Source organism: Solanum lycopersicum, chromosome 11 (assembly GCF_036512215.1).
Source record: "Solanum lycopersicum chromosome 11, SLM_r2.1".
Taxonomy (NCBI): domain Eukaryota; kingdom Viridiplantae; phylum Streptophyta; class Magnoliopsida; order Solanales; family Solanaceae; genus Solanum; species Solanum lycopersicum.
Genome location: NC_090810.1, coordinates 61,174,967 through 61,202,949, shown reverse-complemented (window position 1 = coordinate 61,202,949; position 27,983 = coordinate 61,174,967). Strand labels below are relative to the sequence as shown.

Genomic DNA, 27,983 nt, shown 5'->3' with positions numbered 1-27,983 from the left:
TAGTAAGCCTCTTAGATTCAGCCATTGGAGAGTAAATCATAACGAAAATTGAAAAATACAAACAACATTTTTTTAAGATTTAAACAAAAATAAAATTAGAAAAGAAATTTGAAAATAGTATAAAGATTAGAGATACGTTAATCAAAGGGATTCTTGTTAATTCAATTTTGAATTAAAAAAACAACCAAAATATATGGCAAAAAAATATTTGCAACTTGAATGTTGGAGGAAAATAAAAAAAAATAACCATGAGAGAGAAAAAAATTAAATGGGAGAGAGAATTAACAATTTGAAAAGATAAATATGAGAGAGAATGATTTTTTTTTTTTAAAAAAAGATATATAGAATTAATTTAAAAAGAGAGATAAAATAGGAAGAAAATTGGGACACATAAATTTCTTAAAATAATGACATTTTTGACATTATTGCTAATATTTATAAAGTATGAATATTTTTACTAAATATGTTATTTATTTTGACTAGTTTACTAATTTTTTCTTATTTGATTACCACTTATCAAGTATGAGATTAGTTCTCCCTTTTTAATTTCTTTATTTATTTTTATTGATTTTATTATTAGTATTTTGATATGTGTGTTAATATATGTGTTGCACATGTATATAGAAATTTTTAATATACATTTTGTTGTAAAATAATATTAATATTATGATTAAAAAAATTGAATATATAATTCATAAAAGAGCAATAGACAAGTTTTTGTGAATGATCGATGCGATATAGTGATTTATTTGCTACAAAAATGAATAATCATATTACATATATGTGATATTTCTCTTATCTCATTTTCACATGGTAAGCACATTCTTAAGACTCAACTACATATATAATAATACTTTGTAATCATATGATTTATTACGTTATTTAATCTTCACTTTTAACATTATATGGGGGATGAATCTACTAAGCAAAGAAGAAGTGTCATGACACTTATTAATACATACATAACTCTTACCAGCTACCAAATAATTCCAAAGGACATGAACGCAACTAAAAAAAGTACATGTTATGGCGTAATACATAGAAATGAAAAACGGTGACCAACCTGGTTTGTGGTGCACTGCTGGGAGTGTCTCACCCTTAATCAAGGTCTCAAGTTTGACCCCTGGCATGGAGAAAATTTTGTTAAGAGTGTCACCTCCGAATAGGTCATGCAGCGCGTGATTCGAATTTAATCAGAAATTCAATATGGGATCCAAACATCGAATAGTAAACAAAAAAAAGACGGTGCAAAACTTCACTGTTGATAACAAAGTTCCTATAGTAAATACGGAATCATAAAGAGTTACACCTATAAAAACATCAATATCCATCCTCATGGATCGTTCACATGGACCGACTCGACATGCATGAAGTTTACAAGAATGTACTCCACACTATAACTTCAATCCTGCACTATTCTATACTAGGGTTGGCAACTTTTGTCCAAAGCCCAAACCCGTTTGACCCGCCCAATCCACTTAGATTTTAATGGGTTGGATATGGGCTTTAGTTTGGACACAGCCCATTTAGTCTAACCAGCACAAAATAGTCCATTACTTTGGCCCAAATTAATGACCCATTCAAGTGCCAATTTTTTTTTCTTTTTTCTTTGTATAATCAGATTTGTCAATTCAATTTCATCTTTAGTTCCTTTTGGTTGACTAGTAACTTTAACTTTGACTTAAAGCAAAAATATAACCTGTTTCTCTTATATGTTTTTTGGGATCATGTGCATAATTAATATATACACAACAACTAACTAATATAAATAATATATGTATAATTTTAACTAGAAGTATGAGTTTTAGATATGTTAATTATTTTTTATTAACTTAAAACATTTTGATCTATCAAATTCAATTCAACTCGTGTAGTTAATACCTCTATGTATGTATTTAATTGCATAATTTATTCTTTAAATGAGCTAGTCTTTAGCTTTTATTCTTAATAATTCAAATTTATGTCTAGCAGGACATAACTTTTTTAGGAACAACTGAACAAGAAATATAATTTGTGAAATATTATCATATGAAATATAAACTTATATCTGGAGAAAAAGAATCTATTTGCACACAGATACAGAGTTAGGTGGGATTCGTGGGTTTTATTAACTTTTTCGTAGATCCTGTATTTGTATTAAAAAATTGAATAATTATATATGTATATTAACATGTGAACTATTAACCATATAATGATAAGAAATGACGATATAAATATTTTCTACACATGTTATGAATTCGAATCCCACTATCAATGAAAACTTTGCAATATTTTTCTATATCCTCTAATTAGAGCATCTTCCAGCTGGTTAATCAAAGCAATTAAAGACTAATCTTTCCATTGTTGCTCAAACTGGAAGCATAATGAAAGTCTTAGAGCATAATTGATTTTTTAAAAAACACAGGTACAAAATGAAATAATTAAATAAATAGGATAAGATAATAAGAAAAGAAAAAAAAAGTTATTTGGTAAGATCATGGGATTTCCCCCCCTAGGTTGAATGCAAATAAATTCATTGAGGATTTTTCTTTTCTTTAGCAGACTCCAATAATAATAATATATATGATGTAAACTTATTAGTGAGATCTGATGTTGATAACATATAACCCGAGAAAAAGTAAGTTGAAGAATAAGATATATAGTTGGAGAGTAAAAATTATAATATATATTGCCATACAACGCTCCACTATCTACTTATCATCTATCATAATCCTTGATCTTCATATCTTTTCTAGCTCGTCGGAGAGCTAGATTTGCCTCAATTTTTTGTCATCTAAGGTCATGTCATCGATAAACTGTAAATATGTACATATTATCTAATCACTTCAACTGAATACATCTTCGACTTATCACTATCTCTTTCAAGTCCACTCTTATCAATCTCTCACATCTTTACATTGAAATATTTAAATATCATCTTTTCACCAAGCCATCTGAACATTTTTTAAAAAAAATCTTAATTTTTTTTATAAATAGATGAAAGATGATAAGAAAAGGTAATTCAACGTTAAACATAGGATTTTCTTTAATTTTTCCACATAATTTTATTCCCCTTCTTGATTACTAGCTGACATATATTATTTAGAAACTTTTGTTATTAACCACACTTCCAAATGTAATCTCAATTGGTATATATACCAAAAATCACTAATCACACAAAAGGAGAACATAAATCTTAGCCTAACAAAGTGAATATATACTATTTATAAAAATGCCTATACCAAAAATAGTTTAGATCATTATAACACTCCATTAAATAGTATAATATTGCACCACTATCTATATATGAATGATTAGTGGATTCCACTCAATTATCAAATTTTCATAAATAGGATTCGAGAAATAAGAAAATGTACATAGATTTTATTTTTATTTTTATAAGGTAAAAAATTATTTTTACTAAATTTTTTATTGAAAAACATTAATTATATCTAGTTGACTAGAGAAAATGTTGATGAAGTTCATGTTAATGGTTGTAATTTTCGCAAAAAAAATAATTATTCCATTTCACTTACTACAAAATCAAAATTTTCATTTATAATTCGGATTTTTAAAATAATGACTTTAAATATTAGTAACTGAAATTTTAAATTTAATATTTAACCAAGTTTGTAACCTAACTTTTACATCCTCCTCTACTCCCACCTACCCTTTTTCTCTATTAATTGAGTCTATTTAGAGATATTTATATTATCCCACTTAGATAATGTGAATCAACTTCAAAATGTGTGTTGAAGTTTAAAATTGTGAATTTTAAAATAATGACTTTAAATATTAGCAAGTTCTTATTTATCATTAGGGATAATGCCCAAGTACCCCCTCAACCTATGCCCGAAAACTCAGAGACACACTTATACTATATTAAGGTCCTATTATCCCCCTGAACTTATTTTATTAATAATTTTTTACCCCTTTTTAGCTTTACGTGACACTATCTTGTGGGCCCAACGATGGTTGACTTTTTTTTTCGAACTAGTGCCACGTAGGCTAAAAAGGAGTAGAAAATTACATATAAAATAAGTTCAGGGGGGTAATAGGACCTTAGTATAGTATAAGTGTGTCTCTGAGATTTCGGACATAGGTTGAGGGGTACTTGAATATTTTCCCTTATCATTATGATGTGATGTTTCTTGCTAACATTTTACATGCATTCACTCTTCTATTTTAAAAAAAAAAAACTAGGGTAGAGCTATAGTATTTTGGATCATGAATTTGATTAAACTCAATTTTTCAATTTAAATTTTATATTTATTTAAAAAATTCATTAAATATTATTTATAAAGTAATTAATAAATATGTGAATTTAAAACTCATAAGTCAAGCTCCAAAAAGTCAATTTAAAATTAAATAATTCTTAATAAAAAAATTCTATTGACTGATATTTTTATATGCATATTTAAACGATTAGTATTTGTGATTTCAAACATATATTTATCGAACCAAAACTTTTAACTACTTATTCTAAGGCTTCCTCCAACGAGTGATGAAGTTATATGTATTCAAGAAGTGTTAATAGACGAATTTTATTAAAAGATTATATTATATAAATAGATAATATTAAAATATATTCTTTTATATATATTATTTGCTTCCACTGTCTCCACCTTTTCAATTATTTTTATTAAGGATGGACCAAGGTAATGAAAATGAATAAGTACCTTCAACAAGGATTATGATTACTTTGGGTAAATAAGTACCTAAAATCTGGAGCTACATGACTCTAAATTGACCTCTCTCACTTTTCTCTTTATATGACTGCTAATCAAACTTATGCGATTCTTCAAAATAAGACCTAAAAGAAAGTCTTACATATGCACCTGATGAGACAAAAGTGAACTAGTTCAAATTGAGTTTAAATTTACTCATGTAGGAAAAAAAAAGAGACCCAAAATCGTAAATTTTTATTTATCCACATAAAAAAAAAAAAAGACTAAAAACCCAACATCGATGCCTTCCAAGTCTCGTAACACCTGATGAGCCACTCCAATTATTTCTTAATTTTCTTATATTAGACAAATAAAAATAATTATTTATTTTAATAAACAAGTAAAAGTGTACGGAATAAGTAAACTCTTTTTCTGGTTTATTGCTTAAAAGGAAAGATTTGTTTGTGAAATTTTTTTTAAAAAAATGACAAGAACAAACCTTTCAAAGCTTTCTATAAAAGCTCTATAAACTGAAACAGAGCATTTATAAAAAAATCATCTCACATTTTTTTTCCCTTCAAAATATGGATGGAGAATCACAAATCTTGAAAAGCTCAGCTGGACACGGAAAACGAGGAGGATGGATTACATTCCCTTTTATAATAGGTCTCTTTTTTCTCCAGCGTCTCAAAAAGTTTAATCTGTTAGAAAAAGCGTTACAGTTATTTCATTTTACTTAATTATGTTTTCGAATAAATTTGTAGCAACGACAGCGGGATTGAACATAGCAGCAGCAGGTTGGATGAATAATTTGACAGTTTACTTAATAGAGGAATTTGGAATGAATAGTATTGATGCAGCTCAAGTTTCTAATATTATGAATGGCTCTGTCAATTTTGTTCCTGTTGTTGCTGCTATTCTTGCTGATTCATTCTTTGGTTGTTTCTCTGTTGTATGGAGTTCTTGTTTAATCTCTTTACTGGTATGTAATTCGATCACAAACTTTTCTTTTATCGACTTACGTTAGGATAAACTGTTTACATAATATCTCTTTCAAGTGTGTGGTGCACTTGGTTCAGTACAAGCAAATTGTAAATTATACAGAGATTTTTTTTGGACTTAATATAAAAATTTGCAGAAAAACAAGTTTCTTACGAATTTTTATACTAATTTTCATGTAATTTACATTTTTTTTATAGTATTGAGTTATTTAGTTTACGCAATCAATTCCCATTTCATGCAATATACTGAAAGTTGAATGACTATCGAACAAAATTAACTTCAATTTTACAAAAAATGCCCTTTTTTCAAGGATAGAATTTTATCAATTTTTTGGAGTTTCTTGTTTTTTCTCCTATAATATATGGACATAGTTCAATTTTTTTTTATCACAAAAAGAATGAATTTATAGTTTTGGTGCAATAAACTGAAAGTTGAATGACAATCGATAAAATTAACTCCAATTTTACAAAAATGCCCTTTTTTTTTTAATAATGCATCATGAAATTAGTTGTGATCATCTAACTTTTAACTCATACAGGGCATAGTTCTCTTAGCTTTAACATCAACCATTGACACATTGAGACCTCAACAACTATGTACAAATGGTCCAGGCATTTGTATGTCACCAACAAAACTTCAATTTGCCTTCTTATACGGAGGAATCGCGTTAGCCTCCATCGGATTAGGTGGAATGAGAACCAACATAGCAACAATTGGCGCGAACCAATTTCGCGACTCAAAGTATCAAAACATGTTCTTCAATTGGTTCTTCTTCACCATGTACATTGGTACAGTTATTGGAGCAACTGTTATTGTGTACATAGAAGACAATGTGAGCTGGAAATTTGGGTATTTTGTATGTGTAGCTGTCAATTTTGTTGGTTTAGTAGTTTTCTTATGTGGAAGTAAATTTTTCCATTATGCTAAACTTGAAGTTAGTCCTTTTACTAGTTTGGCTCATGTGATTGTGGCAACTATTAGCAAAAGGAAACTTGATGAGAGTAATTGGTATTATGGACCACGTGACAATGTTGATCAAACCATGTCAAATGCACCTTCAACAAGTTTTGGGTGAGTTCACTTTATCTTTCGAGTTAATAGTCAAAAACACATTTGAACTGTTACTTTTTCGGTAGTTTCACACTTTAACTACCGGTTATTCCTTTTTCCTATCTGAACTATGACCATCGTTCAGGTAGGAAAAGGAAACAACTGATAGTTGAAATGTGAAACTGACGAGAGAACAATAGTTCATTTGAGTTTTTGAGCTATGCTTTTTTTCTTTGTTATCATTTCAGAGGTGGAAAATAGGCGAATAGAGTCAATGCCACGTCCTTTCAAATTAAACTTTTACATAAATATATATCGATCTCTTTACTTGTGATGCAGGTTTTTGAATCGTGCAGCGTTAAAATGTGAAGGAGATGTTAAACAAGACGACTCAATCGCGAAACCATGGAGACTCTGTACTGTAAGTGAAGTAGAAGACTTTAAAAGTCTAATGAGAACTCTGCCATTGTGTTCATCCAGCATATTTCTTTCGACTCCAATCGCGGTCCTAGTTAGTTTGTCTGTACTTCAAGCCTTAGCCATGGACAGACATTTAGGGCCTCATTTTCAAATTCCAGCTGGTTCAATCCCCGTCATTGTATTGGTCACCACCTCGATTTTTCTAACAATATTCGATAGATTTCTCTTCCCCGCGTGGGAAAAATTGATTGGCCAAGATGTTACGCCTTTCAAGCGAATAGGAGTTGGGCATGTGCTTACTTTTATTGGCTTGGGAGTTGCGGTTTTAGTAGAGTCTAAAAGACTAAGTCAAGTCAGAGATAGAGATGGATTCAGGATTTCTGTCTTGTGGCTCGTGCCACAGTTAGTTCTTATTGGGATAGGTGAGGCATTTCATTTTCCAGGACAAGTATCTTTGTACTATCAAGAATTTCCAACGTCGTTGAAGAGTGTTTCAACTGCCCTAACATGGTTAGTCATCGCGATTTCATTTTATGTGAGCACCGCGCTGATTGATCTTGTTCGGAGGACGACTAGTTGGTTACCTAATGACATAAATCAGGGGAGAATTGACAAGTTTTATTGGGTGTTTGCTATGGTTGGAATGGTGAATTTTGGGTATTATTTACTATGTGTTTGGTTTTACAAGAGAAAAGTTGGGAACAAAGTGGTTGATCATGGTGCATCCAATAAGTGATTTAGCTAGCATGGCTCTGATCGAGTATGCAATGACGGATTCAGAATTTTAATTGACTTGAAGTTTGAGTTATATATACTTGTTTTTTGTACATGTAAAAATGTTCAATCTCTATGGCAAGTATGTGTATTTGTTCGGTGTGATTCTTGTTATCTTGTTCTTCAGAGAGTTGTTTGAAAATTCGCTCTATAATTATTAAGTTGTTTAATTTAATCTTTTACCACGCATATACCGCCTACGCCTTTTATAATATTACTTGAGTTCTATACATATACAAAATACTTGATGATAAATAGGGTTGAGTTAAATTCGATATTCATTTTCTTTAATTTATCACTTCCGTTTCTCTAAAGAATCACAACCTTCCTTCTTTAATAACACTATAAGAAAACTGTAAATTATTTTTCTGAGAATTAATATGAAATTTTGCAAAAAAATAAGTTTTTTTTTATAAATTTTCATATTAATTCCCATATAATTTACCGTTTCTTTTGTAGTGTAAGTCTTACACATATTATGTGAATTTGAATTAATATATTTAAATTAAGATTATCGTGACAAGAAAAGTAATATTAAATTGAAATTAAATTAAAAAAATAAAGATGATATAATTAAATCACCTTTTTAATTAATATTTCTTAAGAGATACGTAAAAAGAAAAAAAAAATGACAAGTAAAATAAATTCGAAAAAGCGTATGATTATTTAAAAAGAAAATCATAGTGCGATTGCAAATGTATTTTATGATTTCTCTGGAACGTTGAATGGAAGCATTCAGAGATTTTAATCATTAATGGGCAAAACAATTTGAAAACGCACCGATAAAAGAAAAACATTAATCATTTCTCTGCAAATTCTGAGAATATTTGAAAGCAAAGTCTTGAGTCAATGATGCTTCCACTAAAATAAAAAAATTGAGAAATATTGAAAATATTTTTAAATTTTACGTAAATTATTAACAGTCTTAAAAATATTATTTTATGATGTTGTGGTTCAGAAGACTCAAGATATTTTCTTAAAATTTAAATGATTTGAGGGGTTTTCACGTAAAAATTTTGAAGAATTTTTATAACCTTCTTGTTATTAATGATTTTCTTTCTTGAATATGTATGATCTCGTACTTCTTATCTTCGATTTAAGGGAGTTTTCATGTAAAAATAACTCCTATATAAATTACTGAGAAGATCATAACGAAGAAGTCGAGATTTAACAAAAGAAGTAAACCTAAAGCGTTGCGAAAAATTGGGATGAAAAACAAAACTTGTTTCCTTCCAATACTTGACAATTTTTTCTTTTATCTTTTAGATCTTTGATTTGAAATACTCAAATATTCATATTTGTCAATAAAATTTTTTACAAGAAGATATCTAAGGTAGTGTATTGCAACAAATGATTTTTTTTTTTTAAAAAAAATACATTAAGTAACACCTATTAACATATGTCAATTATGAAACTAAAAGCTATATTTTAATATGAAAACAAAAAGACGACATTTTAATCCTAAGATATTTACTTTTACTATTACAATAAATTAGTTTCGAAAAATTAGTAAATTTTACGTCCAAATCGTTGGATAAGTCAATTGAATCAATATTTGATCCACACGATTGCTCTGAGTACCATCATGTTTGACAAATATCTCATCTATTTTTCTCGTATTATATCAACACTAATTAATTTTTTGTAAATATCTATTCTTTTTAAACTGAATATAACATAAATTCTCAATTTATTCATCGACTTTACCATATAAATGTATATAATAGCTGATTGTTTTCATTATTGATCCATAGATAAATATAATATCTTTTATGTTGATTCCTATTATTGACGCCATCCTTATCATAAAATGAATGAAAATGGAATAAATACCTATAACAAGAACCAAAATTGTTATGGGCGAATGAAATTATTTAAAATCAGATTAGTTAAATCTTGGGCGAATGAAATTATTTAAAATCAGATTAGTTAAAGATTATTTTGCCACATTAGTTGAAGAGTCCACATGCATATATTTGTAAATTGTAATTTGTATTCAACAACTCTTTAGAATAGAGTTACAATTTAAAACGTGAATTTTTGAATTTTAATATTCGTTGAGCTTTATATTAATACTAAGTGTGTATTGCCTGTGCTGACAAGCCCAACATGATACAGATTTAATACTAAAATCGTTTGATTTGAAATAAGTTATTTCAGAATAAATTATTTCATCATGTATAACAGATAACTTATTCATTACTATAACAAAAAATGGTGGAATAAATAATTAAGTCAATTACTACCTAATACCTCCCACCAAACATGAAAAATCCTATTTTATTTATCAGACTATTTATATCAATAAAATTGTAACTCTATAGTTTTTTTTTTGAATATACTATTGGGAATAGTAAGCTAATATTAGTTGTGCAAAATTCTGTGTAAAACATGGTCAATAATTACTAGAATTAATCTCATTAATTAGTAAGTGAACCAAAGTTGATATCTGATTATTTTCTCATTGTTGCTTAGAAATATATTTAGAATATGGTTATATTATCTAGAATTTTCTTATACAAAAATTCCGATCATTAGAGTAGGTGTCAGCATTTAATAAACTTGGATTAGTTGTAAAATACCCTACTTGATTTCTTCTAATTATTGCTTAAGGATAAAGTACTAAAATATGTTTAGGATTATGACTAATTTCCTTTATGTTAATAAAATACTATGCAATTTGATAAAAATATAAGTAGGTGATGTTTTTTTTTTTTAATTTCTCAAGTGCCCACACTTTAACTCAGACACTATAATTATAAAAATATATAAAATATTATGCAACTTGATTGATATTTGATAGCATTTCGCATTCACTACCCTTTATTTTAGGTGAACTGTATTTATACAAATATATAATATATTTGGTGCTTTAATTTCTCTAATCATTTTATATGTCCTATTATGATTTGTAATTGAAAATTGGACAATATCATTGACTTTCTTTGTCGCAAAAGATAAACAAGTTGACTTTTCATAAAAACAAAATTATAATATTTTAAAAAATTATTTTTGACAGACTCTTTCGAGAAAAATGATTTCACATAAGAAAAATAACTCTTTACTATCCTTTTATTTATTCACAAATTGCTGATTTTTCTTATCTCAATTTATAATATACATTTTTCTTATTCTTTTAAAATATAATTTTAGACATTACATAGTCTTTTTATATATCTTAAAAATTCGCATCAAATTAAATTGTTAAATAAATTGAAACAGAGTAAGTAGTATAGTCTCTATAATTAAAAAAATAGCACAAGAAAAACTTTAAAATAATGGTTATTTATCAAAGACAGGACTGAAAAATGACCAATCAAACCTATTATATATTAAAATAGAAACATAATCCTAATCATGCTTACTATTTAAACTTCAAAATCCCCATAACAAAGTACAGACACAAATATCATCTCTACTTTCAAGTTGATTTGCATCTAGCCATGGAAAGTACAGTAAGAGATGTTGATGAAGCAACAATAATGAAGTCTTCCGCGCGTCGAAAGAACGGTGGTTGGATAACATTCCCCTTCATTATAGGTACGTTTGTTCGTCCTTTGATTCAGAGTCGAATTCAAAATTCAAGATTTTATAATATGTTATTTTTCGGAAAATAAGTGATTTTTGAAGTTTGGTATTGGGCAACACCATCATGCCTATGACAAAATCCACGAGGGGGCTGGGGTGGTCTGAGTCAGAGTCATGATCAAACTTTCTACTTGTTTTGTGGGGTTTATCAAGAAATGAAACTGTGTCTTTGCTATCAGCTATATATCTTTTGGCATGATCGAGGAGACAATGAACTTAGAATGTCACTTATGAAACTTGTTTTCCCTACTCTCACTACGACATTCATTAACATTATTCTTGAACGTTTTGATTGATAACGTCAGCAACCATGGCGGGCTTATCGCTTGCTTCTGGAGGGTGGACAAGCAACCTGATTGTTTATTTGATAGATGAATTCAACATGAAGAGTATCAAAGCAGCTAAAGTTTACAATGTGATCAATGGATGCACCACACTTTTCCCCATTGTTGGTGGAATCTTAGCTGACTCTTATCTTGGCTGTTTTTCTGTCATTTGGTTTTCATCTCTTATCTCTGCATTGGTATAGGAACAAACTCTCCCTCATTAGTTTCATACTAAGTTGCTCGAACTCTGGTGCTGGTGTCCAATAACATATGTGAATTTAGAGGTCGGATCCTTCATAATCTGACTTTTTTAAGATTCGGTACAGATACCGCACCCTTGTCATGAAAGTGAAGAGTCTGAGCAACTTAGTAGGAAAATAAGTAAGAACCCCATATTGATTTCTTCAATTGGACTTGCAGGGTATATTGCTTCTATTGTTAACATCAGCAATTGATGTACTAAGACCTCCATCATGTGATGATGGATCTAGTCTCTGCACGAGCCCGTCAACACACCAATACGCGGTATTATACATGGCTCTGGCATTAGCATCACTAGGTATCGCGGGTACACGTTATACAATAGCACCCATGGGAGCTAATCAATTCGATAAACCAAAACATCAAGCAATTTTCTTCGATTGGTACATATTCGCGTTCTACACGTCCTTTGCCATTAGCACCACAGTTATTGTTTATGTAGAGGACAATGTGAGTTGGTCATGGGGTTATGGTATCTCCATGGCATTCAACATCCTTGGCTTGGCAATGTTCCTCATTGGGAAACGTTTTTATCGCGATGTTAAGGAACAAGGTGGTAGCCCTTTCGTCAACTTAGCTCGTGTTATGGTTGTTGCCATTCAGAAATGGAGAGTCCCTCTTTCGGAACAAACTCAACACTACCATCACGATCACCTAACAACTTCTCAAATTCCTACGAAATCCTTCAAGTAAACGTCTTTTCCCCCCCTGTTTCCTCTGCTTTTATATGTATATACTCTGTCAAAATAGGTTACCTGATCGAGTCTTTGTGTACAGGTTCTTGAATTGTGCTGCGTTTGTTACTGAGGGAGATACTAAACCAGACGGATCGATTAGTAATCCATGGAGACTATGCACAGTACAACAAGTAGAAGATTTGAAAAGCTTGATCAAGCTTTTCCCTCTATGGGCTAGTGGTTTTCTTATATCGACTCAACTAGTCATACAAACGAGCTTGTTAATACTTCAAGCTCTCAAAATGGATCGCCATATTGGACCTCATTTCGAGATCCCAGCTGGTTCTATGTCCGTCTTCATTTTGCTATTCACATGTATAGCCATATTCATCATTGATCGATTTTTGTATCCTTTTCTAGCTAAGTACACTAGGTTCACTCTCACCCCTCTTCAACGTATCGGAATAGGCCATGTTATAACTGTTATTAGCATGGCTGTTTCCGCCCTGGTTGAGTCTAGACGATTGAGGTTTGCTAGATCACACAAACTCAAAGGCCAAAACAATGACATTGTTCCAATGTCAGTGTTTTGGCTAGTGCCACAACTAGCTCTAAATGGGATTGGAGAAGGATTTCATTTTCCAGGACATATCGCGTTTTATTATCAAGAATTTCCAACGTCCTTGAAGAGTACATCGACTGCAATGGTTGCATTGTTTATTGGTATCGCGTACTATTTGGGGAACGCTTTGATTGATCTAGTTCAACGACTATCAGGATGGTTACCAGACGATATCAACGAGGGGAGAATGGACAACGTCTTCTGGCTTTGTTGCATCCTGGGATCAGCTAACTTCATATATTACGTCGTGTGTGCTTCCTTGTACAAGTATAAAAATATCGATAACAAATCAAATATCGCGCCTAGTAAATGATACTCATTGTTTATATCTCAAAGAAACATGTATATTCATCATGATATAAGTATTGTGGTTTCTTTAGTTGTATACGAGTGTTGATAAGCTCTTTGAAGAATAGTAAGCTTTTCATCTAACATTCTTTGTCATATAGAATGTAAGGACTTTAAGATTTAAATGACGTCTCGATTCTGTATCAGGAAACTCGAACCGAAATCTATCGGTTAAGGATGAAGGAGCACTCCAATCTTAAATGACGTCTCGATTATGTATCAGAAAACTCGAAGCGAGACCTATTGATTAAGCATGAAGGAGTACTCCACGGCCCTGTTGATGATATATATTGTTTAAGAATTGATTTATGCGTAGTGACAATTGACAATGTTTCTTTAGTTTTTTTTTTTTTGCAAAACCAATTGTAATTTGTGGAATAATTTATAATTTATTTTTTTCTCGAAAAATATTGAATTTTGTAGAAAAAGTATAAAAATCTTTTTCAAAATAGTAGAAATATTATAGATCTTGAACTAAACTACTAAATTTGTATATGATTAAGTAAAGTTCGAGCTTACCTCTATCCAATCAAGAAATATATAGATAAAATCTAAAGAATAATCTTATAAGTGTTATATTTACATAATTTCATTTTTTAAAAATAAAAAATTAGGGCAAGGTACAAAGAAAAATAAAATATTTTCTAACATAGAAAATGACATTAATTTTCTACTTTCTCTGTCCCTATTTATTTGTCCATTTTAGAAGTGACACACATATTAAGACATCAATTGTTATCATAGGTTAGTTATAATTTTACCCTTAACTTAAAAGATTATGCAATTTCCCAAGTATAATAAATGTATTTTTTGATTCCAAAAAATATACATTACAACTTAGTAATATTAGAAATATTCTAGAATTAAATAAGAATATATTAGAAAAAAAGTTATTATTTATTAAAATGAATAAATAAATAGGAACAGATATAAAAGAAAATATTCACGAGTAATAGGGATATAAAAAATAATCTTCAAAATAGCCAACTTGATATTGTTTCATCATTGTCCAATCATTAACTAGGAAGAAATTAGTAAAACTAAGATGACTTTTTGTTTATTTTTGTATAGTTTAATTCTAAGTCCTCCAAATATTATTGAGTACATACACACGTTTATATACTATAGTATTTTTCGTATTCAACTCCTTTTATTTATTCAAACTTTAGGTACGCCTAACGTTTAATGTATGTGGACTTCATTTAATTAAATTCAACTTGTTCTTAAAATAAATAAATAAGAGGAAGTAAGATCTCTCAACTGTTTACGAATTAAATATAAGAGAATGACATTATTTACATTTTTTATGTGTAATTTTTTTTATTTATAAAAAGGTCATAAAATTAAAATATATGAATGACATACAAAAATAAAATCGGATAAAATCAATTCAGAATTTTATATTAAAATTAGTATATCACTATAATAGAAATAACTTTTAACGACATCAATTATTGACGTTAATAAAGAGTGTTAAAGTCTTTACCGGCATTAGTTAAGTGCCATTAGAACCAATGTCGCTAAAAGTTTTAGGGACACTTACAAAGAGTGTTAATTGCCACTAAAAATACATATTTAGCGATAATTAAGAATTAATTGCCGCTAATGATCATTTTTGGTGTAGTGTATTACTTATACGATAAGTACTGCTACAAGTTACAACGTCTCTTGTGATAAGTAAATATATTTTAAAATTGAGAGAAGTATTGAAAATATCTTTAAACTCGACGCGAATTATATCCTTGAATTATTGATAGTCTTAAAAACTTTTTTTTTTCTTGACTAACAGAACTTAACATACACCCTCGATTTTGCAGCATGAGCGAAATACAGTCCTAAATTCTCATCAAATTTAGAGGTATTTTCAACACTTCTCTCGATTTTTTGTTAAGAGTCTCATGCTCCTAAAAAAAATTTGAGACAATTTGCTATGTCATGTTGCTAATCGGGGGTGTATCTAAATTTAATTAGTCAAGTATAAAAATATTTTTAAGGTTGTCAATATTCCGAAACGATACTAATAATTTATACTAGATTTAGAGATATTTTCAATATTTTTCTTTTCAATAGTTTAATTGACTCTCGAAAAGAAAAACATATCATCGTACAACGAGTATGTTCAATCATATTCATAGCTTATGAATTTCTGTGCAATTAGTTAGATCCAGAAACAATATGATAAGAGCCATGTTCTCCAAATAATATATTCTAAAAAAAATAAAAAAAATAAATTTAAATAAATAAAAAATAATAAGAAACCATAGCAAGTAAAAACTATATAATATATGTTTCTTTCTTTCAACTTCATTTGCAACTTAGCAATGGAAAATTCAGTAATTCATGTTGATGAAGTAGCAATGCAGTCCTCTTCTACTAGAAAAAATGGTGGTTGGATAACATTCCCATTTATTATCGGTACGTTCACGTTAAGAGTCGAATTCAGGATTTAAATTTGTTATTTTGAAATAAATCATATGTATACATGATTCGAGTAGAAAGCAATGAGTTCATGTTAACTATCGACAATCTTATAACATGTGACTGTGGACTTGGTTATTATTGTATATTTAACCTAATATCGATGTAGTAACTCATAAACTTCAAATCTTGAATTTTTGATTGTTCAATTCAGCAACCATGGCGGGGTTATCGCTAGCGGCCGGAGGGTGGACTAGCAATCTGATTGTTTTTCTGATAAATGAGTTCAACATGAAGAGCATTGCTGCTGCTAAAGTTTTCAATGTTGTCAATGGATTGACAACAATTTTTCCCATTGTTGGTGGGATCATTGCTGACTCTTATCTTGGCTGTTTTACTGTCATTTGGATTTCTTCACTTATTTCTGCTCTGGTATAGAAAACCAACTCTCATTGTTAGTAACTAACTATACACGATCAAAAACACATCTGAAGTATTACGTTTTTACGAGTTTCATATCTGAACTATCATGTGTTTGGTTGCTTACCTAAACTAATCACAACTATTTATCAAAACACACCTTGAATTTAATGAGTCATATGTCACGTGGACGGACTTTTATGGGCAAATTTAGTTGCCACGTGCCTTTTGATGATTGTATACATGTACTTGGTTTAGTCAACCTTCGAGGTCTTTTTTGATAAATAATTGGTGATAGTTTAAGAAATGAAAACACCTAATAGTTCAGATATGAAATCCGCAAAAAAGTAATACTTCAGATGTATTTTTGTTAGCTTTTGTGTTAAAAAGGATCCAAGCACCATATTTTTCATTTCTACCTGAACTATCACCAACTATTTATCAAAACACATTTCGAGATTAATGAATCAGTTGTCATGAGGACGAACTTATATAGGCAAATTAAGTTGTCATGTACTATCTTTTGGCAATTGTATTCAAGTATTTAGTCTAGTCAACCTTCGAGGTCTGTTTTGATAAATAGTTAGTAATAGTTTAGGTAGAAAAAACAAACACCTGATAGTTCTGGTAGGAGACTCGGAAAAATAGTGATACTTCATGTGTATTTTTGTTAACTTTTGTGTTACAAACACTAAGTTAAGGATACAAGAACCATATTTTTGATTTCTTGTTTTGTATTAGCAGGGTATATTCTTTCTACTATTGACAGCAGTAATTGATGCATTAAGACCTCTAGCTTGTGGTGATGGATCCAGTCTCTGCACAAGCCCTACAACAAAGCAATATGTATTTTTGTATGTGGCTCTGGCTCTAGCATCTATAGGGGTCGGGGGTACGCGTTTTACAGTTGCACCCATGGGAGCTTACCAATTTGATAAGCTAAAACATCAAACAATGTTCTTTGACTGGTACATCTTCATCTTTTACTTGTGCTGGGCTTTAAGCACCGCGTTCATCGTCTATGTAGAAGACAATATCAGCTGGGCATGGGGTTTTGGTATATCTATGGCTTGTAACATCCTTGGCTTAGCAATTTTCCTTGCTGGTAAACGTTTCTATCGCCATGTTAAGGTACAAGGAGGCAGCCCTTTTGTCAACTTAGTACGCGTAGTAGTAGCTGCTACACAGAAATGGAGAGCCCCTCTTTCTGAACAAACTCAACACTACTATCATGATCACCTAACAACTTCTCAAATTCCTACAAAATCCTTCAAGTAAACGTCTAAAACGTCTCTTTCCCCCTGTTTTCTCTGTTAATATATATGATTAGCTGATATACAAACAAATCTGGTTGTACAGGTTTTTGAATTGTGCAGCTTTTATCACAGAGGGAGATACTAAACCAGACGGATCGATTAGTAATCCATGGAGATTATGCACAGTGCAGCAAGTAGAAGATTTGAAAAGTTTGATCAAACTTTTCCCTCTATGGGCTAGTGGTTTACTAATATCGACACAACTGGTAATGCAGTTGAGTCTGTTAACGCTGCAGGCTCTTAAAATGAATCGCCATATTGGACCTCATTTCGAGATCCCAGCAGGTTCTATGTTAGTCTTCATATTGTTATTCACTTGTATAGCCATATCCATCATTGACCGAATACTAAACCCCTTCCTATCTAAGTACACAAAGTTTACTCTCACTCCTCTTCAACGCGTTGGCATAGGCCATGCACTAACTATAGCATGCATGGCTGTATCCGCGTTGGTTGAGTCTAGACGACTAAGGGTAGCTAAATCACACCATCTCCAAGGACAAAAGGATGCTATCGTCCCAATGTCTGTCTTCTGGCTACTACCACAACTAGCTCTAAATGGAATTGGAGAAGGATTCCATTTTCCAGGACATATCGCGTTTTACTACCAAGAATTTCCAACATCCTTGAAGAATACCTCAACTGCAATGGTTTCGCTGTTTATTGGTATCGCGTTTTATCTAGGGAATGTGTTGATTGATGTTGTTCAAAGAGAAACAGGATGGTTGCCTGATAATATCAATGATGGGAGAATGGACAATGTATTCTGGCTTTGTTGTACCCTGGGATCAGTAAATTTCATTTATTTCCTAGTTGTTGCATTCTTTTACAAGTACAAAAATATGGAAAACAAGCCAAATAATGTGCCAAGTAAATGATGTACTACTTGTTAATGTATAATCTTTTAAGAAATAAGAAGCATGTATATCCATCAAAATCTTTATATTTTATTCTATATAATAACAAATTCACTTTAGATAAGTTTATACAACATATAACACAATCAGAAATTATAAATACACACAAACATTCATCTATGAAGACCTATTTAGGCAAGGAAACCTGTAGGAAGCATAAGATAGTGCACCAAGATCCCAGCTGTGGTGAATAAGTTCTCCGTTAACGCCTTCACCAGCAGCACCAAGTGCTACATGTAACGGATAGATGTGCTCGGGCCATGGGTGGGCAACTTTTGCATGCGGCGCCTTCATGTCATAGTTATTGACATCTTGATGCCTACACAGAATTAGCTACTACATCAGCTGAAAATCTCAAAGTTACTTGTATACTAATTACAACGCCTACATGGACGGACGTAGGCTTGAATATTGAGGTTCAGAAAAACCTAGTAGCTTTGACTCAAACCTCGTATATGTGTTAAAAAATCCACTAAATATGTATTAAAAGAGAAAGACGGAAACTGTATTATAGTACATTTCATTTAAAAATTAGCGCAATAATGAATAAAATCACTCCGGTATACGCAGGAGAATAAGAAACTTCTTATTTACTTGAGAATCCTTATGCTTGGAACCATGAACTTGTGCTATTAGTACAGTACTAACGAAATTTTACAAGGCAAGAATCATGGAACATAGAGAAAAGGACAAAGATGAGCAAAGAAAGCAGGAGCATGTCTCCGTAAGCTTCACAATGGATAAATAAAACCTGATTATTTCTGTTGGACATTCCAAAGATGATTTTGAAGTAACACTCACATTCTACGTTAAGTAGGGTTAAGGTCGAGCCTCGTGAGAAGTAGGTTATCGTTTTTGTATTCACATTCTACATCATTCAAGTACATATAGAAAGACACTATCGTTTTAACTGACCTTTGCAGTGCTTCTCTAAACGTAGTACTTTTATCGAACTATGACAGACTTGAATTAAATGACCTTTTAAAAACCTAAGTCTTCGATTCACCAGCTAAGCATAGACACAAAAAGTGGATAATAAGAATGTACCTTCCGCTAAGAAGGGCGTCCTTAAGCCAGTTATCAAACTCTAGAGCCCACGAAGAAACATTCTTGGATGGACCGAGAGCCCTTAAGTTGTGAGTGGCAGATCCAGAACCAATAATGAGGACACCTTCATCCTTGAGGGAAGCCAATGCTTTTCCCAAGTTGTAATGATAAGTACCATCCCTATTGGGTTGAACCGAAAGTTGGCAGACTGGAATGTCCGCTTCTGGATACATGAGCATGAGAGGGACCCATGCACCATGATCCAGACCACGTTTTTTGTCCTCGTGCACTATCGGGAACCCAGAGGCCATGAGAACATCCTTCACCCTTTTTGCCAATTCTGGAGATCCTGGTGCAGGGTACTTGAGCTGAAGATCGGAAATGAGAGAAATTGCATAAGGAATTGGTAAGTTTTTAAATCGCAACCTGATTAGATGGAGTTACCATTTCATGCTTATCACGCAGTTGCAAGAAAAGCAGGGAACTTCTTAAAAGGGATGTAAGTCCTAGTTATGTGCTTCGGAAAAAAAAACGTATCCTACTAGCTCGATTACAAAAATAATGCAACAAACTAATCGACTTCACACTCTATCACAGTTTTGTAGCATAATAGACAAAGTACACCCAAAAAAGTTGCTTCATTTTATTTCCCAACGGTTAGGCTAAAGGAAACAAGAATCTCTAAACTCAAACACAAACAGGTCATAATAAATACTCCCTCCGTTTCATTTCAAAAAAAATTATCTCTTTTCCTTTTTAGTATGTTTCAAAAAGAATGACCTCTTTCTTTTTTTGGTAATAACTTTCCACTTGGCATGTTTAAGGCCACAAGATTAAAGGGCAATTTTATACATTTGACATAACTTTAATTTGGGACCACATGATCAAAAGTTTTCTTTATTTTCTTAAATTCCGTGCCAAGTCAAACTAGGTCATTCTTTCTTTGTGAATCGGAGGGAGTATCAAAGAACGTAGGATCTCGAAACTCTAACTATAGAAACTTACTTCAACATGTCACAAAACCATCCAGCTCCACTAACCAACGAAACTTAATCAAGACATAAGAAATCAAGGCACGAGACATGCAAATCAAAGATGATTTCAGCTACAATCAATCTGTTAGATTATTCCTTTTTAACCCCTACATCTTAGATACAGAGGCGGAGCTACGTGGGGGTCCAAAACCCACTAACTTTTCCGTAGACTCTGTATTTATATTAGAAAACTAAATAAACATATATTAACTTATGAATCCCCTAACAATAGTTATTGACAACTTAGCGATAAGTAACGGGCGGTGAAAATGCCTTTCACACTAGTGTTGTAAGTTCAAACCCACTATCAATCTTCCGTCATCAAATTTACAACCCCAAACTCCTAATACTGACTTCGCCTCTTCTTAAAAAGGTATATAAGATCTATGTACTAAAAAATTTAAAACCCCGAACTCCTAATCCTGACTCTGCCTCTACCGTATATAAGGGATTAATAGATCATATCAAGCCAAACAACTATGCAACTATATAAAATATGTAGAATTATATATCATCTAAATATTATCAACAAAAAAAACACTAACCTGATACATGGATTTGGGAAATCCATAGAAATCATGAATAGTATCATTTCTTCCTCGAATAGAATTAACAGTTGGTTCTGAAGTCTCCCAATGAGCAGAAATCACTAAAATTGAATTAGGTTTTTGATTCATCAAAAATTTTTGTTTGAAACTTTTCAAAAAATTTCTTGCAGGCAAAGATTCATCAATGGAAAGTGTAGGAGAGCCATGAGAGATGAAAAAAGTTTCTTTCACAGGCGAAATCGCTGGGCAAGACATATTCAAAACCCTAATTTCTTCAATTTCTATATTCAATTTTGAATCCAAATCTTCTTCATTTAATGGACTATTTATTGGATATGATGTTTTACAAATTCCCATTTTTTTTTCTCTTCTAGTTTATTTTATTTTATTTTATTTTTAACGCGTTCACCAACCAAATAAATAAATAATATTATTATTTTCAATCACCTACTTTAATAATTAATAGTTGCCATTTCAATATTTTCTATATTTGGAATCTAGAAAAGTAGTATGGTCGATTTCACATTGATTTACTTTTCGCCGGATCAATTTATTTAGCCTATTTTAATTTAATACAAAATTTTAAAAATATTTAAATACAATCAATTTACGGTCATAAATTAGATATACGAAAAAATTTAATGTTAATTTTATGATGTTACGAAAGCTTGAAATGAAAATAAATAAATAAAAAAAATGGTTTAAATGGACTTAAAAAAAAGTTAGGTTGATTACATTGAAAGGAAGGAAATGTTTACTAAATACAATATTTTTGTTTTCATATTTGATTCGATATGCGTTGTCTATTGAAAATAAGTTTTATATGTTTATAATGTAGATTGTACGATTACTTATATTCTATCTTTTTCATATTTTACTTATAAAATTATACTAAATATATTGTTATTATTAATTGAACGATAAATTTTATTTTAATATTGATAGAGTAAAAGTTTATGTGAGGATTTAGTTTTTCTTTATTATTAAATTCAAATAGGAGTATTCATTGATGCAAATTTTTAGTGTGGTTCATTTTGTTTTCTTTCAATTTGTTTAGCTTGGATATATAATTGTAAAAAAGAAATATTTTACTTGTTTTTTGAAAATGATTGTGCAAATTATTAAATCAGTGAAAGTATTTTTTTTTTATATTTTTTGGTTGTTGAAATTTCAATTTATTTTGAGAGTTTTAATGCCTAAAATAAATTAAAGTCACCTAACGCGTAAGATTTTTATTATAATTATTTTATTTCAGAACCTACCAAGTAGTAGTCGACATTTCACTTTATTCTACTATAGAATATTGGAATAAGCAAACGTGGTATATTATATAATATATATATATATATACGAATATTTTATACTATATTTTAACCTCCAATTCAACAAAAAGATTTACAGAATCCTAAGATATTATTTCTATAATTTAGACGGTAATATTTGTTCTTTATAAAGGGAACAAATATGAATATTGAATTAATGTGAAATTTTACTATTTCTTTTGTTCGAATTTAAATGATACATGAGTTGTGTAAGGTTAAGTATGATAAAAGCATTTCGCGAACTTGGATCCCCATAAAAAGTCCGTCCATCATTGTGCTTTGCACACTTTTCTCGAAGCTCATTGGTCAAGAAGTTGCATCCGCTAATCTAACTTCGGGTTCGCTTATCGAACCAAGAAAGAAATGGGGCTTTTTGGGGCATGGTAACTAAACACTTGGGGCTAGTTAGAAGATATAAAAGGGAACAAATAGTCAAAAAGATTAAACCATTACTTCTTTGCATGTCAGCATATAGAGTAGAAGAATTTACAGATTGAAACTATTCAATTTGGTAAGTGGCTATAGATGAAACCACTCACCTTATTAACCATGTTTGTTGAGAATGGGAAGCAAGCACCATCAAGTAAAAATGGCCTCAGCAAACGGGAACGAAGAAAATCGCGCTGGCGCGTATGAGAAGTATGATGACTAGCTAATGCTGCATTCAGAATTTTCCCCCTCCTCACCATCGGAAAACCCCAGCACGTAAGCGCCTCCTCCTCTGTCATCATCATCGTCATCACTGTCGACATCACCCAAATTCTCTCGTCTCTCAATATAAGCCAGTGCTTGCCTCCTGTGCAGACGTAAAACATGCATTATCATGTCCGGAGTGAGTGTTACCCGTGAATGGTCCTCTCGACCACGCCTATTAGCTTCCATTATCTGCTGACATCAAGACAAAGGGTCAGATATTAGACAACCAGTGGCGAAGCCAAGATTTTTACTAAAGAGGTTGAAAGCACGGAGAAGCAAGCAAAAGAAGACGCCAAAGGAGGTTCAACATCTACTATCTACATAAAAGAAAATTTAACCATGTATAGACAATGTAATTTTCTGAACCCCCTCGGCCTTACTTGGCTCCGTCTCTATAGACAGTATGAACAAACCTTAACTATAGATATTCAAACATGAAAATTTCTAAGAGAACTAATAAGATTTGCACCTCTTGAACATCAGGAGGCAAAGGAGTAACATCCTTAGATGTTGGAGCCCAAAGCTTTATGGTCTTTTCGATTCCACATGTAGCAAGAACAGGGATACAAGGATGGGGCTTCAGCTGATTTACAATGTGTCGATCACCAACCATCACGCGGACAAGCTTGGCGTCCTTTTTCTTCCAGATAAATATATGCCCACAATCAGACCCGGTGAGTACATACTCGTCGGTGGGACCAAAGAAACTCACTCCTTTAACTGTTTGTGAATTTCTGTGCCCTGAATAAACTTGTGGCTTTTCTAGCTTGTTCAAATCTTCACCTTGCAACGACAAAGGAACTGGACCCAACCCCATGTTCTTCTGAAACAAGTATATCAGTTCGTCGTTGTATGAGACCAGCAATTCACTTGTGTTTGAGTAAGCCAGTGCTGTAATGTGAACATCGTGTTTCTTAACCAGGTGATGGGGGCAAAATGTGTCGATTGGCTTATCGGAACTGGTTCTTGCATCCAGCTGGTACATTCTGATGTCATATACACGGGCATATTCATCGGAACCTCCTACAGCAAAATAATTTGGATTTCTTGGGTCCATCACTATGGCATTCAACCTTATGCTGCTCGACTGCTTATTGTTTTCCGTGAATGAAGAGCAACGTAAAAGCTTTGAGGAAGAATTACTTCGCAGATCATACTGCAAAATAATGCAAGTCATGGAAAATTAACATGGGAAAAGAGAACAATGTAACAAGGTACCGCACGTGGCAACCTACGTGTTGAAGAAAACCATCTTCACCGCAGCTATAAAGTATGTAGGGACTTCCTGGTTCCACAGCAAGCTTATGTACACGACCTTGGTGCTTACCTACTTTTTTTGTTTCCACCCGACCATTCTCCAGCACTAAACCAAGCCTCACCTGCAGCAGTGTTTGCAATACATCAAAAATAAGCATATTACGGAAACTTGGCAGGTCTAAGTCTCCCAAACAATCATAGTACGGCCACTCATCTAATATAAAATCAATGAGTAGATTTCACCTCCCCTTCCCCATACCATAGCTGGAAGGGACAGCGTATCCACAGCAGAGAGTGTGCGGGCCAACTACAACAACAACAACATGCCCAGTGCAATCCCACAAGTGGGGTCTAAGGAAGGGGAAGGGTAGTGTATAGGCAGGTCTTACCACTACCTCTCAGCTCAAGACAGACATATCAAAGCAGTTCGGGAAAAGAAATAACAGAAGTGAAGAAGCCACGACAAAATACTAAAGATAGCATGACAAAGCATTCTGAAGAAAGGAACAATTACTACAACATAGTAATAATATAATCTAAGTACAAGAAAATCGAAGTAAAAGAAACAATAGATAGTACCAGAAATCAAAGAACAAAGAAGTACAAGAATAATACTACAACTACTAGTTTTATGGAAGAATAAGTTAGACAACTCTCAACTACCAGGTCTAAACTATTGATTAATATACAGAAACTGCAGATAAAATAAGGGTATAACTTAATATGAGGACAAAAGAAAATGTCACTAAAGACTATTGCCAGAACTATTCAAGGAAGTTACTATGTTTAGGGAGTAGATCAACTAATACTGATATTAATGGAAGAAAATTATAAACAACAGAACAGAGTGCACAAATCATGGTTTATGTAGTTGAGAGGATAGCCAAAAGAAGCACAGAGGCTGCCGTAATGTAGACAGCAGGTAACTATTGAATATCTTCAGAATGCATGACCCCTCCTTTTTTATTTAGGTCCACAATTGATTGACACTCGTATGAGTTCTTCAATATTGAATCCAAGAATTTGGTTATATATCAACAAAAGAACTCCTCCATTAAGTAGAAATTACAACAGTAACAGATAGTAGACCTCTTCAGTAAAACATTTACTCTGCATCTTTTTGTCCCATATTCCATATATTATAATTTACAGCGCATAAGACGGGAGAACATCACCTGGCCATCAGCAGATGCAGTTATTATTTTACGATCATCCGTGAAGGGCATGAACTTGGTCTGGAATATATTGTCCATGTGACCTGATGGATAAGAAAATTTTGAGGTTGCCGTTGCCCAATCCCATAGTATTACTCTTCTGTCATCAGAGCCCGAGACAAGAACATCACCAGTGGCATTGAAGTCTATTGTGTTTACACATCCTTCATGACCAGTTAACTTGCCATATAAATCAAGACGCTTTACCATAGCCTGCCCCACAAGATCACAAAAGGAATGATTTCAGTGGCTCATAAATCATAATACATCAGATTCTATAATTCTGGGGTACATGAATTGTCAAACATCTTAGATATAGAAAAATATAACTCCAAATAGATTTTTAATTACCGTCGCACCTTGTGTGGAGACATCTGAATACTAGAGTATGACTAAGGAAAATAAGTAGCAACAGATTATAAATGCCACCGGTGATGTTATAACAAGTAGCAACAGATTATAAATACCACTGGTGATGTTATAACAAGTAGCAACAGAGTATAAATACCTAATGAAGCTTATCACTGTCCACAATACAACCCTTTACGCTTTCCTACATCATATTCTTGTTATTATTTACGACCATTTTGTATTCACGCTGATAGTGCCCTTCTATCATGAATGCTAGACTTTAAATCCACTTAATGACCAGACCTTACCAGGTACAATAACTCCGCGCTTGTGTTTTTAAGAGCTTCTTGAGTAAACTGATACACGATTAAATCAGTTAGCTTCAATCCGAGCTAGTTGAGTCAGCTACGATAATTCTATGTATAACTTTTATTTCCTCAACGCACGTGACATTCTTTCCCTTCCTTTTTGATTCCAACCTTTTTACCTTACCCTCATAAGATTATAACCCCACAAATATCTATGACTTGTTCTAATCCACGAGTTTCAAAAACCACCCTTTTACTTTCGTTCTTTACTTCATACCCTATCAAACACATCACATAAATTGGGAATGAGAGTGCATATCATTAACTGAGTCAGAAACATAGTGGTAAGGTCCGCTTAGCCTCTACTCTCCCCAAAACCCACTTGTGAGATTATACTGTGTAGGTTGTTGTTGTAGAGTAGTAGTACATCAGTACAGTTCAAGTGATCCTTGACCACAAATTTAATCAAACTCTATCCATTCATTACAAGACCATTAACAATTCATCACAAAATAGCTCTAAACTAATCAAAATTCAAACTTTTTCACACCCCACAACAAGTTCAAACCCAAAAAGGGATTTTTTTCTTTAACAAAAAAATGAATCAAACCCAAAATCACAAATCCAAAGAAATATGTATTTAGCTACAAGAAATTAGGCATAAAAACAAAAAATCAAACCTCAGAAGCAGAAATTCTTCTAGAAAAATTTCTAGGCTTAGAAACCCCAATTTCTCTTTTATAAAACTCCATCAAATCACCCTTTTTCAGCTTCTCCATTTGCTACACCTCTTTTAATCAATCTTGATGATGAACTATAGAAACTGAAGTAGAGAGTAAAGTAAAAGCATGATGACAATTTTTTGTGAAACAGCAAAGGGTGTAACAGTATGGTAAGCACCTGGATGATTGACACTTCACAGCTATAAGAGACACCTAGATTTTTGTTACCAAATTTTTTATTTTATATTATGCTATCACACAATTTGATAATACTTGAGTTACCAATAGGTGAATCAAAAATTAATAAATAAATACTCCCCGTTTCAAAAAGAAATGACCTAATTTGATTTGACAAGAAATTTAAAAAAAATAAATAAGATGTTTGATCCTATAATCTTAAAGTAATATATCATATATAAAATTATTCTTTAATCATGTAATTTTAAATATATCACATGAAAGTTGTTATAAAAAAATTACTTTTTCTTAAACCGGTGGAGTAGAAAAGGACAATTTAGTGTATTAAAATCTCACAATGCATAGAGTCGAGAAAGAATAGATAAGAATAAAATTAGTGAGATTACAAAAATCTATTGTACGATGAATTACAAGAATTTATTATATATTATGTATGTTTTATCGTGTTCATCTTTTAATGAGCTAATATATATATAATTTAGGTATATCCTATGATTTTAT

General features: G+C 31.8%; 5 protein-coding genes across 6 annotated transcripts; 3 read left to right on the top strand and 2 right to left on the bottom strand.

Annotated features, from left to right (window-relative positions):
* Nucleotides 1-5,092: 5,092 nt before the first annotated feature.
* LOC101264591 (protein NRT1/ PTR FAMILY 2.7-like) lies at nt 5,093-7,997 on the top strand. The gene is made up of 4 exons (XM_004251398.5): nt 5,093-5,312; nt 5,411-5,628; nt 6,187-6,719; nt 7,038-7,997. The coding sequence occupies exons 1-4, from the start codon at nt 5,231-5,233 to the stop codon at nt 7,852-7,854; spliced, it is 1,650 nt and encodes a 549-aa protein (XP_004251446.2). The 5' UTR covers nt 5,093-5,230; the 3' UTR covers nt 7,855-7,997.
* Nucleotides 7,998-11,188: 3,191 nt separating this feature from the next.
* Nucleotides 11,189-13,839, top strand: LOC101252459 (protein NRT1/ PTR FAMILY 2.7-like). The gene is made up of 4 exons (XM_004251230.5): nt 11,189-11,432; nt 11,786-12,003; nt 12,227-12,756; nt 12,845-13,839. The coding sequence occupies exons 1-4, from the start codon at nt 11,336-11,338 to the stop codon at nt 13,677-13,679; spliced, it is 1,680 nt and encodes a 559-aa protein (XP_004251278.1). The 5' UTR covers nt 11,189-11,335; the 3' UTR covers nt 13,680-13,839.
* Nucleotides 13,840-15,895: 2,056 nt separating this feature from the next.
* LOC101264290 (protein NRT1/ PTR FAMILY 2.7-like) lies at nt 15,896-18,805 on the top strand. The gene is made up of 4 exons (XM_026028185.2): nt 15,896-16,129; nt 16,347-16,564; nt 17,297-17,826; nt 17,912-18,805. Exons 1-4 carry the CDS (start codon nt 16,000-16,002, stop codon nt 18,744-18,746), a joined length of 1,713 nt encoding a protein of 570 aa, XP_025883970.2. The 5' UTR covers nt 15,896-15,999; the 3' UTR covers nt 18,747-18,805.
* LOC101252146 (extradiol ring-cleavage dioxygenase) lies at nt 18,796-21,854 on the bottom strand. The gene is made up of 3 exons (XM_004251229.5): nt 21,412-21,854; nt 19,833-20,200; nt 18,796-19,104 (listed from the first exon to the last, which is right to left on the bottom strand). The coding sequence occupies exons 1-3, from the start codon at nt 21,769-21,771 to the stop codon at nt 18,903-18,905; spliced, it is 930 nt and encodes a 309-aa protein (XP_004251277.2). The 5' UTR covers nt 21,772-21,854; the 3' UTR covers nt 18,796-18,902.
* A 1,311-nt stretch (nt 21,855-23,165) lies between these two features.
* On the bottom strand, nt 23,166-27,674 carry LOC101251849 (uncharacterized). Of its 2 annotated transcripts, none has more exons than XM_010315224.2 (5): nt 27,243-27,674; nt 25,865-26,116; nt 24,668-24,811; nt 23,902-24,588; nt 23,166-23,624 (listed from the first exon to the last, which is right to left on the bottom strand). In XM_010315224.2, the coding sequence occupies exons 1-5, from the start codon at nt 27,339-27,341 to the stop codon at nt 23,385-23,387; spliced, it is 1,422 nt and encodes a 473-aa protein (XP_010313526.2). In that variant the 5' UTR covers nt 27,342-27,674; the 3' UTR covers nt 23,166-23,384. The 2 variants fall into 2 exon arrangements, with proteins under 2 accessions (XP_010313526.2, XP_004251276.2); XM_004251228.3 differs by having other exon boundaries at nt 23,166-23,621.
* Between the last annotated feature and the right edge of the window lie 309 nt (nt 27,675-27,983).

Bases quoted from the DNA above. Each gene is read 5' to 3' on its own strand.
- LOC101264591 (XM_004251398.5), top strand. From the start codon at position 5,231: ATGGATGGAGAATCACAAATCTTGAAAAGCTCAGCTGGACACGGAAAA. The intron at 5,629-6,186 runs GTATGTAATTCG...TAACTCATACAG, and splicing joins CTTGTTTAATCTCTTTACTG to GGCATAGTTCTCTTAGCTTT. The intron at 6,720-7,037 runs GTGAGTTCACTT...CTTGTGATGCAG, and splicing joins GCACCTTCAACAAGTTTTGG to GTTTTTGAATCGTGCAGCGT.
- LOC101252146 (XM_004251229.5), bottom strand. From the start codon at position 21,771: ATGGGAATTTGTAAAACATCATATCCAATAAATAGTCCATTAAATGAA. The intron at 20,201-21,411 runs GTTAGTGTTTTT...TCCGATCTTCAG, and splicing joins TTCCCAAATCCATGTATCAG to CTCAAGTACCCTGCACCAGG. The intron at 19,105-19,832 runs GTACATTCTTAT...AATTCTGTGTAG, and splicing joins GACGCCCTTCTTAGCGGAAG to GCATCAAGATGTCAATAACT.
- LOC101252459 (XM_004251230.5), top strand. From the start codon at position 11,336: ATGGAAAGTACAGTAAGAGATGTTGATGAAGCAACAATAATGAAGTCT. The intron at 11,433-11,785 runs GTACGTTTGTTC...TGATAACGTCAG, and splicing joins AACATTCCCCTTCATTATAG to CAACCATGGCGGGCTTATCG. The intron at 12,757-12,844 runs GTAAACGTCTTT...CTTTGTGTACAG, and splicing joins ATTCCTACGAAATCCTTCAA to GTTCTTGAATTGTGCTGCGT.
- LOC101251849 (XM_010315224.2), bottom strand. From the start codon at position 27,341: ATGGAGAAGCTGAAAAAGGGTGATTTGATGGAGTTTTATAAAAGAGAA. The intron at 26,117-27,242 runs GTTTGATTTTTT...CTTGTGGGGCAG, and splicing joins GAAGAATTTCTGCTTCTGAG to GCTATGGTAAAGCGTCTTGA. The intron at 24,812-25,864 runs GTGATGTTCTCC...ACACTGCTGCAG, and splicing joins CTGCATCTGCTGATGGCCAG to GTGAGGCTTGGTTTAGTGCT.
- LOC101264290 (XM_026028185.2), top strand. From the start codon at position 16,000: ATGTTTCTTTCTTTCAACTTCATTTGCAACTTAGCAATGGAAAATTCA. The intron at 16,565-17,296 runs GTATAGAAAACC...TTGTATTAGCAG, and splicing joins CTTCACTTATTTCTGCTCTG to GGTATATTCTTTCTACTATT. The intron at 17,827-17,911 runs GTAAACGTCTAA...CTGGTTGTACAG, and splicing joins ATTCCTACAAAATCCTTCAA to GTTTTTGAATTGTGCAGCTT.